Source organism: Martes martes, assembly GCF_963455335.1.
Source record: "Martes martes genome assembly, chromosome: 8".
In the NCBI taxonomy this organism is placed as follows: domain Eukaryota; kingdom Metazoa; phylum Chordata; class Mammalia; order Carnivora; family Mustelidae; genus Martes; species Martes martes.
This window is the reverse complement of record NC_137895.1, coordinates 15,848,997-15,867,394: the sequence shown is the minus strand read 5'-3', so window position 1 is coordinate 15,867,394 and position 18,398 is coordinate 15,848,997. Positions and strand designations below refer to the sequence as shown.

Sequence of the window (18,398 nt, the reverse complement as noted above, 5' to 3'; positions counted from 1 at the left end):
GGGAAATGATATTTAGTGCTGAAGAGTTGACAGTTCTTCTGGGCAGCTCTGCAACCGGTGAATCTTCTTGTGGGATTCAGTGCTGGAAGTTTTTGCTCCATCTGAAGTTTTCCTTCTGTTTGTGTTGCTGATCTTTCATAATGTGCATTTAGCTTGTAAGTTGGTCTCAGGACTTTCCCCTCATCCACTAGACACATGTGATCTAAAAATATAATCAGAATAAACTGATCTCTTCTGATCAGGGCACAGGCAAACGATTTCTCCCCTTAAAATCATTTGATTGCAGCTGCTTTTCATTTTCTCACCTCTTTGGAGAAAAGTTAATCTTTTGTTTCCCTGTTTGGGACTTCCTCTCAATGTCAGTTAGAAAAAGGAAAACTTTTCAGAGAAGGTTAGCGGAAGTGAGGCACCAGAAGGATGTGTAGGAAGAAGGGTCGTGGCCGACCGGTGGACTTGGCATGTTTCAGTTCTGCCACCAACTTGCTGAGTGACCTTGGTCACGTCACTTCCCTGGACCTCATTTTGTAGCACTCGTAGTACCTGTAGACAGCGAAGGTAAGCCAGGTGGCCTCCAGGGCCCTTTCCAGTGCCCGTACTCTGGCTCTGTGCTCCAAAAGAATCACAGTGACACTCAGACAAGGTCTATTTCATGCCGACACGTGGTTGTAGAGACGCCAGTGTTTATGTGAGTGGGGGAATGGGGAGGGAAGCCCTGAGCCAGCTCTTGAGATGATTAGATCCCAGATTAGCCAAATGTAGAACATGTTTGGGGGTGTGGGTGTTCACTAACATGAATCTGGTGTTCTCCTAGTCCTGTTGGTCGTTCTTATCCCTGTTGGGGTTTCATTTTAGGCTTCGGGCGTTGCCTTGTATATAAAAATGCTAAATGTACATTGAAACGCTATACCAATCAGACCTTTGATAAAGTGATGGGACCGATGTTGGATGCTGCCACAAGGAAACCCATCTGGCGACACGAAATTTTAGATGCGGATGGTATTTGTTCTCCAGGTAAGGCCTTTTTAAAAAACCATTTATATTTATATTTTTGAAATATGAAAGTTATTCGGCAATATTTCTTAACATTCGGTAAACGGAGAAGAAAAAAGTTAACAACTTACAAAACCACTTTCCTAACTCAATCAGTGAGGTCATTTTTTAAAAAAGTGTTTTTTGTTTGTTTTTTAAATTGTCGAGAGATAGCATGTGTGCAGAGGGAGGGGCAGAGGAAGAGGGACGGCATCTCAAGCAGACTCCCCACTAAGCGCGAAGCCAGACACAGGCTTGATCCCATGACCCTGAGATCATGACCTGAGCTAAAATCAAGAGTCAGATGCTCAACCGACTGAGCCGCCCAGGCACCCATCAAATTCAACTTGACGAATTTCCCTTCCAGTCTGTTTTTCTGTGCATGTATTTCTACATAGTAGTCCTAGTTATGCTTCTCTACTTAAAATTTTGAATCTCAGAAGAGCCACATTAAGGAATTGTTTAGAAGAAGGCCGTGTCCCTGCATCTACACTGACATGTCATCATTTGTGCATTTAGCTTAGACCGGCTTTCTTAGAATCTTCTTCCCCTAAAAAGTGGGACTCCGTTATAATTACAAACTTGTAATGAACTTTGTTGATGCAGCCCACAGCAACCGCCCTTTTGAGTCTTACAGGCCAGTGTGGAGACTAACATTGACCAAAGGGCCATATGTGAACCTATATCCAGTCACAGCCAGGTTAAGGAATCCTGTAAAGAGCTAGGAGGGCATTTGATAGCAAGAGGATCTGACCTAGGCAGGAAGCTCGGGGTAGCCTTCCCTAAGGAAGCGGAGCTGGGATCTGGCAGATGAGTGCAGGTAACTAGCAGATAGGGAGAGGAGTGTGTTCTGAGCGGTGGCAAGGGCTTGTATAACTATTAAGCTGCAGGGCTCGTTAGTTGAAACTTCCGAAAGGAGGCCACTGGGAGTGTGGCTCCTAGGGAGAGTACAGGGGAGGATGCTAAACGTGAATCTGGAGAGAGCAGGAGAGGGAGGGGCAGGGCCCAGACACAAGGCTTTGCAGCCATGCTACTATTTTCATTATGATCCTAAAAGCAATGCTGTGATCAGATGGCATTTTGAAATGATCGTTCTGATCACAGTGTGGAGAAAAGAGTAGAAAGGGGCCAAAACAGGGGACACCAGCAGAGAGCTCTGGCCGCAGAGCAGGTGATGGGAGCCGCAGTGAGGTGGAGCAAGGGGGTGAGGGGAGGCCGCCGGGAGGGGAGAGCCACGTGACTCGTCAAGGTGGCGCATGGGTGGGGAATGCTGTGTCCGCTGTGCCCACAGCCCCGTGGGGCACGGCTTCCCCTCTGCCTTGCTGCATTTGTTTCTGCAGAGTTTCTCTCCCTCTTAACCTGGGTCATGTGGTTTGGAAGATAGTGCCATGACAGTACGGTAGTTCTTGGCCTTTGAGCTTACCAGGAAAAGATGCAGAGAGAGGTGAGAAGAGCAAGAAAATCAAAGAAATATTTTGATTTCCTCATTGTCCAAGTTAGGTTGGCAGTGACTTACTATTGTTTGAAATAACTACTAATAAAAGTAAGTGGCCCAAACTTGTCCCAACACTCTAGAGATCTATGAAACTGCCACTTACTGGGGCCCCTGGTGTCTCAGTCGGTTGAGTGCCTGACTCTTTGTTTTGGCTCAGGTCTTAATCTCAGGATCACGAGATCGAGCCCCATGTCCAGCTCTGGGCTCGGCATGAAGTCTGCTCAAGATTCTCTCACCCACTCTGCCCTTCCCCCCACTTGCATGCACATGAATGCTCTCTCTCTCTAAAATAAATGAATAAATAAAATCTTTAAAAAATAAATAAAATTGCCACTTACTGACATGAAGTTAGTATGGTCCTCTAAATCAGTTTCTTGACTTTACACTCTATGTGCTCATCTGATTTTTCAAATGGGCTGGCACAGTTCTCGACGAGTCCTGTTGAACTCTAGCTCACACAGAATCAGCTTTTTCCTTCCTCGTGTGCATTTCATGGACCAATCTAACCGCATAATTGCAGGCTACAGTAATGTTTGTGTTCCACAGAGATGGTAACGATCGGGCTGTGATTCCCTTCTCTTCTTAGGTGAGAAGGTAGAAAACAAACAAGTGCTGGTCAATAAGTCCATGCCCACAGTAACTCAGATCCCTCTGGAAGGAAGTAATGTGCCCCAGCAGCCGCAGTACAAGGATGTGCCCATCACGTAGGTATTGGTTGTGCCTCAGAAATGCATAGGAAGATTCAAAAAAGAGAGAGAGAAGGGCTAGAAGAAATTAGAAATTACTCTTGGAGGGTTAGAAAGGAGAAATGACAGTTCGGGGCAGTAATAGTTGTCCTGTGGAGATAGCATCGTATGGAAGGAGAATCTCAGCTGTGGAGTCGTGGGGGCCTTCCAACCTGGGCTTGAGTTGGGGGCCAGAAAGGCAGGGGTTCCAGGTAGAGGGGACAGTGAGTGGGAAGGCCCCACAGGCAGAGGAGCACCTGGGTTTGGAGGACCAGTGTACTCTGCTGGGATGAGGCTGTGCAGTACTCGGGAGTTCATTCGGTAGATGGTGATACGATCAGATTTGTGTTAAAGAAGTAAATAAATAAAACGCACTGGCCGCAGTGTGATGTCACCATCACAGTGGACAACGGTTGGGCTTTTGTACTGGGTGTGCCGTGGGTTACCTTATGTGGGTGAAGCACTCAAACTCTTGGACTCAGTGCTTTCATCTGAACAGTGAGAGACTTGTGCTTGTTAGTCTCCAGATGTCCTCTGGGCTCTCGAATACAGTGAGATATGAGACTTCATGAGATGAGCCACGGGCCAATGGTAGCAGCCACACTGGGACATAAAACTAAAAGGAGTAACAGGATACTCAGTCTAGCCCAGGAACTGAGTTAATCCAGTTCAAGAGGTGGGCCAGGGCGTGACATAGGAGAGCTGGATTCCTGGACAGTGGAAGGCAGTCCAGCAGATCCATTCAGCACACAGCCGAGGTCTGCTCCAGGCCAGCCACAGTGCTGCATGTCCCAGGGACACAGAGCTGAGAGATACCACCAGCCTTGCCTGCAAAGAGCCGCTTCTAGTTAGCAAAGACCTACACAAACGCATAAGTACGGGGAATATCAGATCATCCTTCGTGGCTTAGCCGAGAATGTTCACTGTACCAGTTACCATTCTGGGCATCATACAGGTGTTAGCTCATTTGTTCTTACCACTACCCTGTGAACCAGGCTCTCTAGATGGCCTTGTTTGAAAGACAGAAACAGAGAGGTTAAATAATTTACCAAGGTCACACAGCTACCAGTGGCAGTCAGGATTTGAACTCTCGAGGTCTGGCTTCAGAGCCCGACTCCTGCCCACTATGCTAAATGCTGCCTTGCTGTGGGTGCCATGATTTGTCTGTGCAGTCGGAGCACAGGGGAGAAAGTGGGTCCTCCACTTAGGGGAGGGGTCAGGACCCTTGCACCCAATCCTACAGAGCAAAAGCTGTTTCAGAATGACAGGGGTGGTTGTGCTGGCTGGTTTTCTTCCTGTCCTGGAGGAGGAGATCTTTTTTCCTCTTCAAAGCTTGCCCCTCCACTTTCCTGGGTTCTTCATTTAATCTAGACTTTTTAGGGACCTGATTCTGTCATTTTCTTTTCTGTTCTTCCATATCTTCAACCAGTTTTCTGTCAATTCCTTCCCTATAGGCTCGAAAGTATGCTCACATATTTCTTATCCTTAAAAGAAAATGAAACCTTCCTGGGAGCTCTGTGATCCTTCCAAGCTGCCACTCTTGGTGTCCAAGCATCCCGTTCCCTTACCTGCAATGAGGGAGTAGCCGTGTGTGAATATGTGTGGTGTGGGTTGTTGCCTTATGCCTTATGCCTGCCTCGTAATAAGTGTTCACTAAATGTTAGCCATTTCAGACCAGGACTGTGAAAGGGAAATTGTAACCTTAGAATTTAATGTTGAGAAACAAAAGGCATGTTTCAGAGTCCAGAATGGCGATGTCAAAACATTTTGTGGTTGATACTAAATAAAATATGACCTGTGAGCGATAGGCTCACAGAGGGCAGTTTGAAAACTGTTTTGGTGACTTCCTCTTAATATTAGCTACAAAGGGGCAACGGACTCATATATTGAAAAAGTGATGATCTCTTCAAATGCCGAAGATGCTTTTCTGATCAAAATGCTGCTGAGACAGACCAGGCGTCCAGAGATTGGAGACAAATTCAGCAGCCGTCACGGGCAAAAAGGTAAATTGTGTCGTTCCTCAACTTGTTTATAAAACTGAAAATAGTATTTATTAACCACATACATGAGAAATGTTGTATAACCTTCCCCTGTTAAAGAAAATTTAGTCCATTGGAAAAGTTATTACATGAGTATCAAAATTATGCTTGTTTTGTTCCTTAGGTTAACCTGTTGATATTTTAATGGCATTGAAAAAATGTACCACGGGGTCGCCTCTCTCTACCTTTATCTCCTTCTTTAGCAACTGCTCCCCGCCAAGATTATGAGTCCCTTCTAGATAGCATACCCACTAAAGTACAGGTAGCTGTTTGAAAAAATAAATATCAAGACCTATTTTTCATGGGAGGTGCTTATTTTCAGTGCTGTCTGTTGGGCCGTGGTATTGTAGGAGGTCAGCACGAGAAGGCGCCTCCAGGCTCCATGGGGAGGCGTGAGGAAGCGCAGACCCTGGGTGCCAGTAGCCAGGTCGAGGTACCGACCAGCAGCCCAGGTCTCCTGACGCCCATGCAGCGCCCTCCCTGCCCGCTGCCCCGAGGTCCTGCTCCTGGATGGGTTTCTCCACCAGACCGCACTGGCGAGCCCCATTCCTCGCTGGTGGTTGCCATTGAGTTCTCATGCCCTCGTGGCTTTGTTTTATCTTTTTATCTTCAGGAAACAGCACTGTTTAACTCATTTTCAGTAGGTCCCCTTTAGTTGTATATCTACCACGCTGCCAAGTGGAACGTTGGCCCCGGGGGGTTGAGCTGTGGCCGTGTCTGCCCCTTACCTCGTTGAACCACAGGAGCAGCTAACACTTTTGTGGCACTGCCTGTGTGCCTGGCAGCGTTCTCTGCACTTTCCACGTGCTGACTCACTCGGGTGAGTGGCTTCTCACCCAGTCCTGGGAAGTCGATGCTGTTTTCTTCCACTTCTTAGAGGCGCAGTGACATGAGTCACTGGCCTGGTGTCCCCAGTCGGTGGTAGATATGGGTTTTGAACCCTCACCGTCTGGCTCCAGAGTCCACGCTCCTTCCTGAAAGCTGTGCTGTGCTTAGTGGCAAGCAGTTAGTGTTGTGTCGGGAAGACAGTAGGTGCTCAAGAAGAGAGTAGCGATCACTAGATCACGGACGCTGGTTGTCATGCCTTCTGCTCTCCCCTTTACTGGTAAATTCCTAGTACGATGTCTTCTTGTTTTTAATTGATAGGTCTGAAGATAATTGCATTTATGTTCTTGATGATTTCAACTTTTATTTGCTAAGCAAGTGTATATGACAATTTGTTTAGTCAAATGAATCCAGCCTTAGTTGTCATTCCTTCCATCAGTGAAACTGTTCCAGACCAAGATAACTGTTTCATCAAAAACATTTTTAGTTCAAATGACAGACACAAGATTGTTTTGGCCTGTCGGTATCTTATTTAAAAAAAATTTATTTTATTCATGTGAATTTGACACTTCTACTTCATACAATTCCCTAAGATGCTAACTCTTCATACCTTTTCAGTGTTTGTAAGCATTTCTTGAGATTCTAGTGTTTTCTACTGCTAGCCAGTGAAAAACAAATTCTCTGTATTGAAACTATTTCTCCCTTTCTCTAGGTCTAGACAATTTCTGAGATGTGCTCCTAAGTTATTCCATAATCTTGTTCACAGCCTCTATTTCACTTGACCTATTCCCTGGATAAGGACAAAGCTTGGTACTCTTCGTATAAAATGTTGGCACTGGATAATTTACAAGAATGCACCCTGTAAGAGAAAGTTTCCATTCTGAATCTGTTTACAAACTTCAGATATCCCAAATCCTCATGTTTTATTCCACTGGAGTATTACGCAAAGAGTGGAAGGCTGGCAAACATTTCAGTGATTATCCACTCTGTTCTGTAACTTCACTAAACTTGAGGACAGGGGTCATATGCTTGTATTTTAATGAAGCCTGATAGAGCCTTTCTCATGGAGGATGCCTGATAGGTAGTTGATAATGGTTGAATATGAGTAAATGGAAGGTAGGGAAATGAAAGGGGACAGATGTGGTCCTCTTGATGGACTGATTTTACTCAGGGTTTCATCTATAGATAATGTGTGAGTGTGCATGTGTACAGTGTAGACGAAACAGTACTTTTGAAAATGAGAAACACACTTGTTAGTAAGCTGCTGTAAAGACAGACCTGTACAGGTACAGGTAAAATGTCAGCAGGTCTTTGTGCTCTAACATTTGTCAGACTATTAGTATGACAGGAATAATGTTCATTGACAGAAGTGGTTTCCAGTCTGCAGTGATGTGACACAGCAGATTTTGGAGATCGGTTCAACCTTAGTGGGGCTTGATTTTGTACATCTCCACGAAACGGAAAGAAGCCCTCTTGGGGTTAGGTGACCTTTCACTTGTAGTGAGGAGTTTATCTCACTAGTTTTCTTTTCCAGATGGCTTTTAATCCAAGGATGAAAACCTGATTAGCCTCAATTTCCCTTGATACCCGCTTCTCTTACAGCTTCCTCGGATTTATTGAAAAGATGGGGGGAAACAGGCAAACAAAAAACAGGTAGTGTAAGCCTTAAGAAAGCGATGGAAGGATGATGTAGGACCCGTACCTAAGCATAGTTTTTGTTTCTTTTAAGTATGGTTTTTTAATCAGATAATAAATGCACTGGTTTAAAAGGTCAAATAGTACAGAAAGGGGGGTTTGAACTGAAAAACATCAGTCCCTGCCTTTTCTCCAGTTCTGGTTCCCAGAAGCAATTTCTTCTTACTTTTACCTTTGTATTTCAAAATAGTATTTTTAAGCAGCTGTATCTACATTCATCTATTTTAGAGATGACATATTGATTTTCTGTTACGGGAGACAGGAGAAGCGAGCATTTCACTGCCTCTCTTTCTTACTCCCCGCCTCCATTCCCTGCACAGATGTATCATAATTTGGGGTTATTTAATTATTTAAATTGCATTATTTTGATCACATAAATATTGTTCACCCCCAAACCAAGTCGTTGAGTGTGTTTTCTCTATTGTATAACTGTACTTTTTCAGAAGTTAGTAATTACCTTGTTTTTAAAATTTGCTCAATTTTCTTATTCCCGTTACCATTCTTCATACCATCAACAGCCTCTCAACAGAATTTCCCACATGACCACTCGTCTGCTAGGACCATTTCCCTCTCCCCTCCACCAGAAGCCCCCCTCTTCAGCGCCCCGTTCTTCCTGCTCCACACTGCAGTGGTTTTCCTCTAAGCCCCAGCTTCCCGGTCAGTGTGTTCAGAATGGATCCCCACAGGCCAGGGGAACGGAGCCTGGCTCAGCAGGGGCCCTGAGAGGCCTCATCTGTGTGCCCCAGAAATGTTTTCAGGAAAGGTTAGAAAGTACCCTGCATTAGTTTGCTCTAACCAAATACCACAGACTGAGGACTTAAACAACAGAAATTTATTTTCTCACAGTTCTGGAGCCTGAAGTCCGAGGTCAAGGCCATGGCAGGTTTGGCTTCTCCTCCTACCTCTTTCTGTGGCTTGCAGGCAGCCATGTGGTCCTTGTGTCCTCATGCGGTCTTTTCTCTGTGTGCCTGAATGCTGATGGCTCTCCCTCTTCTTACAGGGACACAGCCATATTGGATTAAGGCCCACGCCATGACCTCATTTAGCCTTAATATCCTCTTTAAAGACCCTGTCTCCAAATAGGGTCACATTTGGAGGTCTCCTAGGGGTTAGGACTTCAACATAGGAATCTGAAGGTGGGGGACACATTCCATAAGACATGCTAGATGTGCTCAGTGGTAGTCATTTATGGAATTCCCATTTGAACCCCTTTTGTTTGGCTCGTCCCATGTCATCCCCACTCCCAACCTCCCACCACAGTGGAATAGTCTGTTCATTCAATTGCTTGAGAAAGGATGCACAAGAAGTTTTTTTTAAGATCATGTATATCTGAACATGTTCTGCCCTCATACTTGATTTATATTCTGGTTGGTTATAGAATTCTAGATTAAAAAATTCTCTCCTCTAAGGATTCTAATGACGTTGCTGCATTATCATCTGGATTCCATGTTACATTATTTTTCCTGATCTGTGTGTATGTGCACCCTGTTTCACTCTCTCCCTTCCTTCTCCTCCTCACTGGCCTCTCCCTCCCCACAAAGCTTTTACTATCCTTCTTCTGTTCTTGGAATTCTAAAATTTTCATTCCTTGTCCTAGGAAATCAGGTACCTTTTCTGGAAGTTCAAGGTCCTTCCATTTTCGGACATTCTCTTATTTTGTTGATAATCTCCCTTCATCATGTTCCTTGTACCCTCATTGTCTATTTCCTTATCTTCTTGATTTTATTTGTAGGAGATTGGATTTTTAGTTTCCAGATTTTTTAAAAAAGATTTTATTTATTTATTTGACAGAGGGAGATCACATGTAGGCAGAGAGACAGGCAGAGAAAGAGGAGGAAGCAGGCTCCCTGCTGAGCAGAGAGCGAGCCCAATGTGGGGCTCGATCCCAGGACCCTGTCATGACCTGAGCCGAAGGCAGAGGCTTTAACCCACTGAGCCACCCAGGCACCCCTAGTTTCCAGATTTTTTTAACCTATGTTAATTTCTAGTAAAAATTTTAAATTTAATTTTTAGTCTTTTTTATAGCAGTGAGCATATATTTTTAGCATTATTTTCATTTTTAGTTTTAGTTTTTTGTTGTTTTTTTTTTCTTTTCAGCTTTCTTCTGTTCCTAATTGTCTATATTCCTTGAGTCTTCCCCTTCTGTGTGTTTTAGGGTCTGATTGTCATTGTGTTTCTGTTAAAATAATTTTATATGTGGTTAAATATCCAGAATACCCTGTTGGCTATTTTAGGTAAGTACACTTTAGGTTCACCGAGGATAGGAAACACACCCTACTAATTTATTTTACTTCCAAAGCACCCAGCACAGCACTTTGCCTATCATGTGGTTTCCTGTGACTGTGTTTGTGGAATAATTTATTAAGTATGGTATCTTAAATGTACAGACACAATAAGCCAAAATCATCTTCCCCAAATTAGTGCGACTTATTCTTCCTCATATGTATCAGAAGTGGGATGGGTCATCGTTGTGTAGACTGGTGTCGGAGCCTCATCACCAAGGCTCCAGCTCCCAGGCATAACTGAAATCACAAGCCCCCTGGGCTTTTCCAGCCGAGTCACTAAGTATGCATGCCCACCCTGGGCACCGATGGGAATGTGTCTTGACAGCCCCAGAGAAATTTGTTTCGTCATATTTCAGTCACCACTGTGGGCTCAAAACTCTGCTGGACTTATAGGAGCTAGAAAGGACATGCCGCCTCTGCTAAGGCCCACCAAGAGTTGTCTCTGCCCCGAAGCAGCAAGAGGCGTACAAAGGGTCACATGTGGCCACAGGCTAAATGCCATAAGGAAGACCAGTAGTGAGAGAGCAGGTAGGAGTTATTTGTGCGTAGGAATAAAATCTTGGGAGTTTGAGGGACGCCTGGGTGGCTCAGTTGGTTAAGCAGCTGCCTTCGGCTCAGGTCAGGATCCCAGCGTCCTGGGATCGAGTCCCACATCGGGCTCCTTGCTCGGCAGGGAGCCTGCTTCTCCCTCTGCCTCTGCCTGCCACTCTGTCTACTTGTGCTCACTCTTGCTTCTCTCTCTCTGACAAATTAAAAAAAAAAAAAAAAAATCTTGGGAGTTTGAAAAGACCTTTTAGAAGTCTGGTCTGGGTCCATCTTCCTGGAATAAGAATTCTTTTAGCTTATCTTTGGCAGGTCGTTTTCCACTTTGTGTGTGCCCGTGAGGGGAAGCCCCTCCTGCTCTCCAGGGCAGCTGCTCTGTGGTGCTCCCATTCTGAGGGTTCCGTGGAGCCCGAGTGCGCTGCTCTGGAGCATACAGCTGTCATCCTGCCCTCTCCTGTGTGGGTCCTGAACGGATGCCTTCCCCTTTGCTTCATGGCTGCCCTCTGTTCAGCATTTAAAGAAGGCCTTCCGGTTGGGAAAAAGTGGGGCAAAGAGGTACAGGTCTTGAGCCCTAACCAAACAAGCGGTTTTATCTCTTTATGCCTTGGTCCCCCCATCTTTGAAATGGGGACAGTTGCCTAGGAGTTGTCACTGGGATTGAAGGAATCGATGTGTGTAAAGCAGCAAAGCCAGTGTGTGGTGCACAACCAGAAGCTGGGAAAGTGGCTGCTGTTAGGTCTGTCCCAGGTCCCTTGCAGAGCAGGCAGGAAAGGAAGGCTCGAGACTGGGTGAGGTGGATGCAGCGGAGCCTGGGAAATGGGTGGGCAAGTCGCGGGGCTTGCTGACCCGCAGGGACAAACAGGAAGGAGCCCCTGGGCCTGGCTTTAAGCTTGGTAAGTGATGGCACCAGTCACAGAGCGGCTTTGTCTCATTGAACTTGAGGTGATAGCGGATCATCTCAGGTGCTGATGTCATTAGCTCGTTCATTGATTGTGCTTTTACTGTGTCCCAGGCAGGCACTGTTCTGGGTACGGGAAACGCAGTGGTGAGCAGGACTGACAGGGTCTGTCCTCTGCTGGAATGGGAGTGTGTGCTCAGGAGGGGCACTGCCAGAGTGGGGGCAGGTGATGCCCTCGGGGGGTGCTCTGGAGGCCCGGCCAGGAGGACTTGCTGGTGGCTGAGGTGTTGGGCGAGGAAGGGCAGGAACTGAAGGTGAGGACGAGGCCTGAGCAGCTGCTGCTGCTGTTTACCAGGCGGCGGAGGACTGGGGAGGGGGTGTTGGGAGTTAGGCAGGGGGCAGGGGTTGAGGATTTGGCACCTCAGGTCTGAGAGAACCCCGGGAGACTCCAAGTAAAGATGTTAGGTGCGCACATGGATATAGAGTCTGGAGCTCCAGGGAGGGGTTAAGGCTGCAGATAAAATGTGGACTTCATGTGCATGAAAATTTATAGCACTTTTTACCTTCTGCACTAGTATGTTACAAGCATTTTCCTTCCGTCCTTAATCTTCACAGTCTAATTGGTATCGTTGCTCCTACTCTGTAGAACCTGAACCATGAGGCTCAGGGCGATGATGAGTAGCTTGCCTGCTGCAGCTCATTGCTGGCAGAGTCAGGATTCAAATCCAGGTTTTTGGTCTGGTACATTTCCTACACTGGTAAATCTCGTTAAAGGTGACTCTTGTCTCTTCTAATTCACTCTGCCCTCAGATTGGCATATTCCCTGGGAATCTGCCTGCCTTGAGAGAAACAACCTTTTCTTGAAACTGAAACCTAATATTTCTTACATCTTTCCTGTATCTCCTCCTTAAGGCGGTCATTTTCTCAAAATTCCCATTCTTGGATAAGCAGGTTTACAGGTTGTCCTCTGCCACGAGTCTGGAGTCCATACTAATCCTTGCATACTTCGTTCCAGAACTACCTGCCAAACCCCCATATTAAGACATACTAGTAACATAGAGCTGTGTTTGTCAGGAACCCCTTCCCTTCTAGCGTCCATTCATTGTAAAACTCGGTCCCTGTTCCCTTTTTTCATCAGTTCTCTGGCCAGGCTTTCATGGCCTTGGTTAAAATTCTGTCAAAAATTTGAGCAGATATTGAAAGGAAGTAAATTGTTGAGCCCTCAACTTTGACCGTCCCCCTGATTCCTCTGGCTAGCTGGGATAGTTGGGCCCTGAGGGACAGTGAGGACAGGGAGCTGGTTTGGAGCGTTCACGTGCAGTGGACACAGTTCTTGGCATCTGCAAGGAACCGTCAGACCCAGCCGCCTTAGTGCGGCTGGAGCTGCTTCAGGCCTAGGAGAGCTGGATGTTGGCAAATGGGATGTGAAAGGGTTGGAGAAGGTAGTGCCCAGCCTCAACCGTGCTCTCCGAGGTTGTCATGAAACGAGCTGACAGTGTTCCCTAATGCTGGGAGTGAACGGTCACACCATGATTCCTGCAGTGATTTGGTTCTGTTTGGGCCCAGACACATGCCAGAGGGAGAGCAGCGTTAGCCGGGCTTCGTTTTCACTCCCGGAAGGCAGGATTGTCTGGAAATAGTATTTTGTCCTTCGTAGCATTACCCACAAGTGGACACATATGTGGGTTCTATGAGCAGATGTAAAGATCATTTTGATTTAATGGATCTTCATGCCCGTTTCTTTTTCCTTCTTGCGCTGAGAGCATCGTATGTGCTATCTCCGGTGTTCAGAAAGCAGCGCGTGCCTGCAGATGGCCTGATTGTCGTCCCTTGTCAGTGGTTCACTTTGATGAAGCTGTAGTGAGCAAGGATTGCTCTGGTGCACGTGGGGTGTGTAGATTGCATTTCCACTCCAGCAATTAGAGGAGACTTCAGAATCTACGTTCACAGAATTGAAGTGTCTGTCCTGCTCAAGCCTGATCAGTTCCAAGGTGGGGGGCGTCATGAGTAGCTGAGGGAGACAAACATGAAGCGGAGGCCACTTGGCCGTGGTTCTGGGCCACATGTCGTACCAGCTCTGGGGGCCGATGGCAGAGGACAGAGCGGGGGGCAGACTGGAGCAGGAGCTTCAGCACCGAGTCGTCAGGAGCCCGCGTCCGTGCCGGGCTACAGGCAGGCAATGAGGTCACTGACCGGAGAAGGCCCGCTGAAGAACCAAAGTGTTGGAGCAGGAGCTATTAAAAACGTCACAGCCTCGTAAGCAGGGTCGCCTTCCGTGACCTCAGGAGTGGAGGAGCGCGAGCAGAGAGCCAGATGCAGAGGAAGAAGGATGTCTTGTGTGAAGAGGAGGGTGTCACAGCACAGAGACGACTCTAGCCTCAGCGGAAGGCAGGAGTCCCTCCCCGCACACTTTTTAGATAAGGGAATTCAGAGGATTGTAGTGCAGTACAGCCCTCCTTTGGGTCTTCCTGAGGCCTCTTCTGTATCTCATCCCTAAATGCCGCTGAATCCGCCCACCCCCCCCAGAAGAGCTGGGCCTTTGATCAGGAATCTCTAGAGCAGCCCCTCTTCGGTAGAGTGCAAAATACTTCTACACACCGAAGTTGTGCATTTGTTGTGTTTGCTTACAATGGAAGGAAAGTTTTGTTCAGTGTGTTTTAATCTCAGCTGGGGAGAGTATTAAAACCCTGAAGTCTTGTCCTCTTTTCCAAGTGTTCTAGACCTCTAGGTACCTTTGAAGGAGTTTAGCAGTAGAGGCACAGTGATGCTGCATGGGGGCAAACAGAGCAGAACATGGGTCTAGAATGTTCTTTATGTTTTGTCTTCATATTGTTCTTCAGTTTGTACACAGAGTTGAAGGTAGAAGAAGACATTCACATATAATGTGATTGGAGTCATGTCAAACGAGACTTTTTATTAAAGTCAAAATTACATATTCTTGCTTCTCGATCTTTGGTATAAGTTCTATATGAAGGGAACTCATCAAAAGCAAACATTTTTATCTTGAGCCTTGCTTTTTCTGATGGTTATTTCATTCATGAGAAGGGTGAGTGGATTTCCTGCTCTTTTTTAAAAAAGGAATGTTTAACAGAAATTATCTGTCAGCCTAAGGAGTTCCCAGGTTAAGTTTCCCTTCAGAGTGCAGACAAACCAAATTATTATATTTCCAGATTTCCTCCTACTTTGGTGCCCTTCACAACGAGGGAGGAAAAAGTGGACTCCTTTGATGTGGGGGGAAAAAAAGCAATATATCACTTCCCTGAAAGAACATTTCTCAGTCTCTCATGTGAAAAAGGATTAGCACCTCCAACAAAGGTCCTGTAGATCACAGAATCGGGCAGCAATACCAAATAGTACTCCTAAGGAGAGGAAAAACTGTATTTGAGTAAGAGTGTTTGTCCTGGCAAACAGAAGCTTTTTAATAACTGCAAATCTGAGATAAAGGCCTACGCTCCTCAGAGTCTCCCCGTAAATCCTCAGCCAGTCTAAACAGAGCGAAGCTGACTTTTGTTTTAAAATGGAAGTATAGTCTTGTCAAAATACAGTGTTTTCATGGACCGGCTCCGAGTACCTGTGGTTCCTAAGGATCACGTATTTACAAATAAAATGGTTTGAAAGATTCTTCTTTGACCCTCTCGTGTCAACGGCAGTTTGTTAGAAGGCGACTTGCTTCTATTTCGCATTGATAAAAGTTGTTCCAAAGTAAAACAAGTTGCTGAATTAATGCATTAAAGTTATTCAGCAAAACAAGTTGCTGAGTTACTACATTAAGATTTTGGTTGAGTGTTTATTAGAAGAAAAGGAAACCGACCCTGACTTCCCAGCACGTTACCGAATCCTTACGCGTTTGGTATAAAGAGGCTGTGGGAAGTAAGAAAATGCCAATTCTTGTGTGCCAGAAAAGCTGAGAGGGAAGTTCGTTCAGTCAGTTTCGGTGCAAAACTTTGCTTTTTCCAGGTGTTCATGTACTTCCTTTTTCTGGAGTCTGTTTTCTAAAATGGAGAGAATGAAAAGGCTCTGATTGAAGATATCATCATACTAATAGCACCTTGTACACATGTGGCACTTGAGGTGCCTCCAATCCGCTCTGCTAGTTGGAGCTTCAAAGTCTGCGTGTCGTTGGCTCCCTATTTTGCTTGATCCTGCTTGAATGAAAGTTTCTAAGTGGGAGGGGAGAAGGGGGTCGATGGAGCGAACAGTGGGAGCCCCGGGACGAGGGGTAGGATGCCAAGTGACCCTTCAGAATTTTGGTCCAAAAACAAATTCTGGGAACTCTTTAATGTGAGAAATCAGGATTATTTTGTCCACATGGACCCCTTAATTGTAAGATTTTTTTTTAATTTACTTTTTTTAAGAACAAATTTTGGTCTTTGGTAGCTAGTTAGTAACCCTCTGACCTTTCAGTAAATACCCAACTAAAGCTTTGAAATTAGGGTGTTTAGTGTTTTATGGCCCAGAATAAAAATCTCCAATTCTGTTTCCAAATAGTGTAGCCTCAACACATTTTATTAAGCTCTTGACACATTCAGCCGTGTGTATTTTGTAAAGTTCCTATGGTTATTGTTTTACAATAGCTGCTTCCAGAAGCATTGTAAGGGTTTCAATTAATCAGCCCTTTGTGTGCTTCAGACTATGCAAATTTATCACATCAAACCATTCAACTGCTCATGGGAAAGCCGTGTAAAAACTGTATTGTCTTCTAGCGCCTCCTCTCATTTAGAGTGATGTTTTAATAAGAAAGCTAATCAAGTTTTCTTATGCATTATTTATCTGTTAACATGTAAGGAAGAGCCGAATTAAAATTATGTCAACCGGGATATGGCAAGAGATGTGATAGATCTGGAAGTGATTCAACGGCCAAACAAAGCTCATATGATTCAACAGTTTTTGTCTCCTCCCCTCCCCCTGGGGATTATTTAAGGTGCTGGTGTGAAAAATAAAAGAAGGTTAATTCAATAACTGGAAAGGCGGGAGGGAAGAAAGGAGGAGCCACCTGTGTTAGCCTTCACATTTTTGATTGAGAGATTTACATTTCTGAATATAGAAAGGCTTATCGAGAGGAGTTCATTCAAAGCAAAACACTTCTTCCTTGATACAAACAGCCAAACTGGAAAGCATTCCCGTTGCTTACCCCTGCTTTCATCACTTAGTCCACTCTTTGGCCCTAGAAGTCTGCAACCCAGGCCCTGTGGGTAGTAAAGTTAGTCGGGAACCCCGTCCTGCTGATGTGAGATGGTCTGAACAGCCAGGCCCCAGCGAGCTTTTCGGCCACTCTTCTGTTCATTAGGCTGGTCTCTGCTTTGCTAGTTTGCTTCCTGCTGAGAGTAATTAGGTTTCTTATATAATAATAATTCCTTGTATTTAGATGCTGCCTTTCTCTAAGGACCTTAAAGTACCTCTCAGACATTAGCTCATCTGTTCTTCTAACACAATTGCCTCATGAGATAGGTGCTAATTATTCCCATTACAAAGACCAAACAACTAAGGCTCACCAGAAAGTGGTGCTTTCCCTGCAGCCAGAGCAGCACAATGTCACTTGAATGGCAGAGAGTCAAATTAAGGTCGCCTGATTACTTGGTATCCTGCCTTACTTAGATCTGAGAGTCTGGGGAGGGGGGGTTGGTTGTGAGCCCTTTGCAGATGGAACCCTCCTCAATCCACGAACCTCATTAACACCAGTCGTGGCCAAGTGGTCACTCCTTCACTGAACACCCACACTTTTCTTCCACTGTGACCGATAGAGGGAAATCACAGCAGCCTTTCACCCTTCACTAGTGCAGAAACTGTTCAGTTTACAGAATAAACAGCCTTGTCTCCAAGGTAAGCACCTGCAGAAGATAAAAGTAGATCCGTTAGCCCCCAATTAGTATCATTTCAGGAGAACCTACTGCCCAATCTGTCTGCCTCTAATTTAGAGCATTTGAAGGTGGCACGCTGAATGGTGTCTGTGTTTTCGTTGTCGACGCTCAGTTGTTTTAATCAGCACAGGACACCTCTCACGTGGAGTTGGGTCCCGAGCCTCTCCCTGCCCCACCTCCAGCAGGTGCTTGGTAAGGGAGGGCAAGGGCTGTCCTCACCCAGAAAACAAAGAGGCCCCTCATGGGTGAGCCTGGGGACGCTGCACCAATCCAACGGTGGTTATACAGAGAAGGTTAGACTTGCTACGTAAAAATTACAACAATTAAAAAGTGAAACAGAGTGTGTTACTCAGATGAGACCAGTTATAGATGCAAACCCTTCACTCGTCGGCGCTCAGCACACTGAAGTCACATCAAAAACAGCTCCTGAGTTAACGATTTCTTTACAGTTTTCTTCTGCCAGTTGCTGCTCCTCTTCTGTCTTGACAGGGTGTGAGAATGCGTTCGTTTTTCCTTCTTCTTCTTTTTTTAACCTTCTTTTAATTTTTTTTTTGTTTGAATTAGGATAGGTCCATTACACTAAAACTACTTTAAAAAAAAAAAACGCCAGAAATGACTGGTGAACAAGTCATTTGCTGTTTATAATTAGAAATACTTTCTAAGAATGATTCATTAGATTAACCAAACTTTCGCTGGGCAAACCTATTCTTAAAATGATTTATGTTATGTTCTGCGAGGGCACGGAAATAGAAATAACAAATTGGCGTTAAGATCCTCCAGTGTCTAGAGCCTGACACACAGAGAACTGTGACAGTAGGTCCCCACATGTGCCTTTCCTGCGTGGCTTGGCGGTCAGGCTTGGGGCTCTAGACTCCCTAAATTCTTCGCCTTTACAATTTGAAACGAATATTGCTGTTAATGGAGTAATATATTATCTATTGGGTATCTGTGGAAGCATCCTGCTCATTCTGTGTTCTGGTTTGTCCTCCTTAGCCTATTTTCATTT

The 18,398-nt window shown here is 45.4% G+C and overlaps 1 protein-coding gene across 1 annotated transcript in view; it reads left to right on the top strand.

The window, feature by feature from the left end:
- POLR3B (RNA polymerase III subunit B) overlaps positions 1 to 18,398 on the top strand; it is a 105,171-nt gene that overhangs the window by 69,684 nt on the left and 17,089 nt on the right. The window contains exons 21-23 of the mRNA XM_080811691.1: positions 853 to 1,011; positions 3,111 to 3,228; positions 5,110 to 5,252. Of these exons, the coding sequence (XP_080667817.1) occupies positions 853 to 1,011; positions 3,111 to 3,228; positions 5,110 to 5,252 (420 nt within the window). The remainder of the gene's footprint in view (positions 1 to 852; positions 1,012 to 3,110; positions 3,229 to 5,109; positions 5,253 to 18,398) is intronic.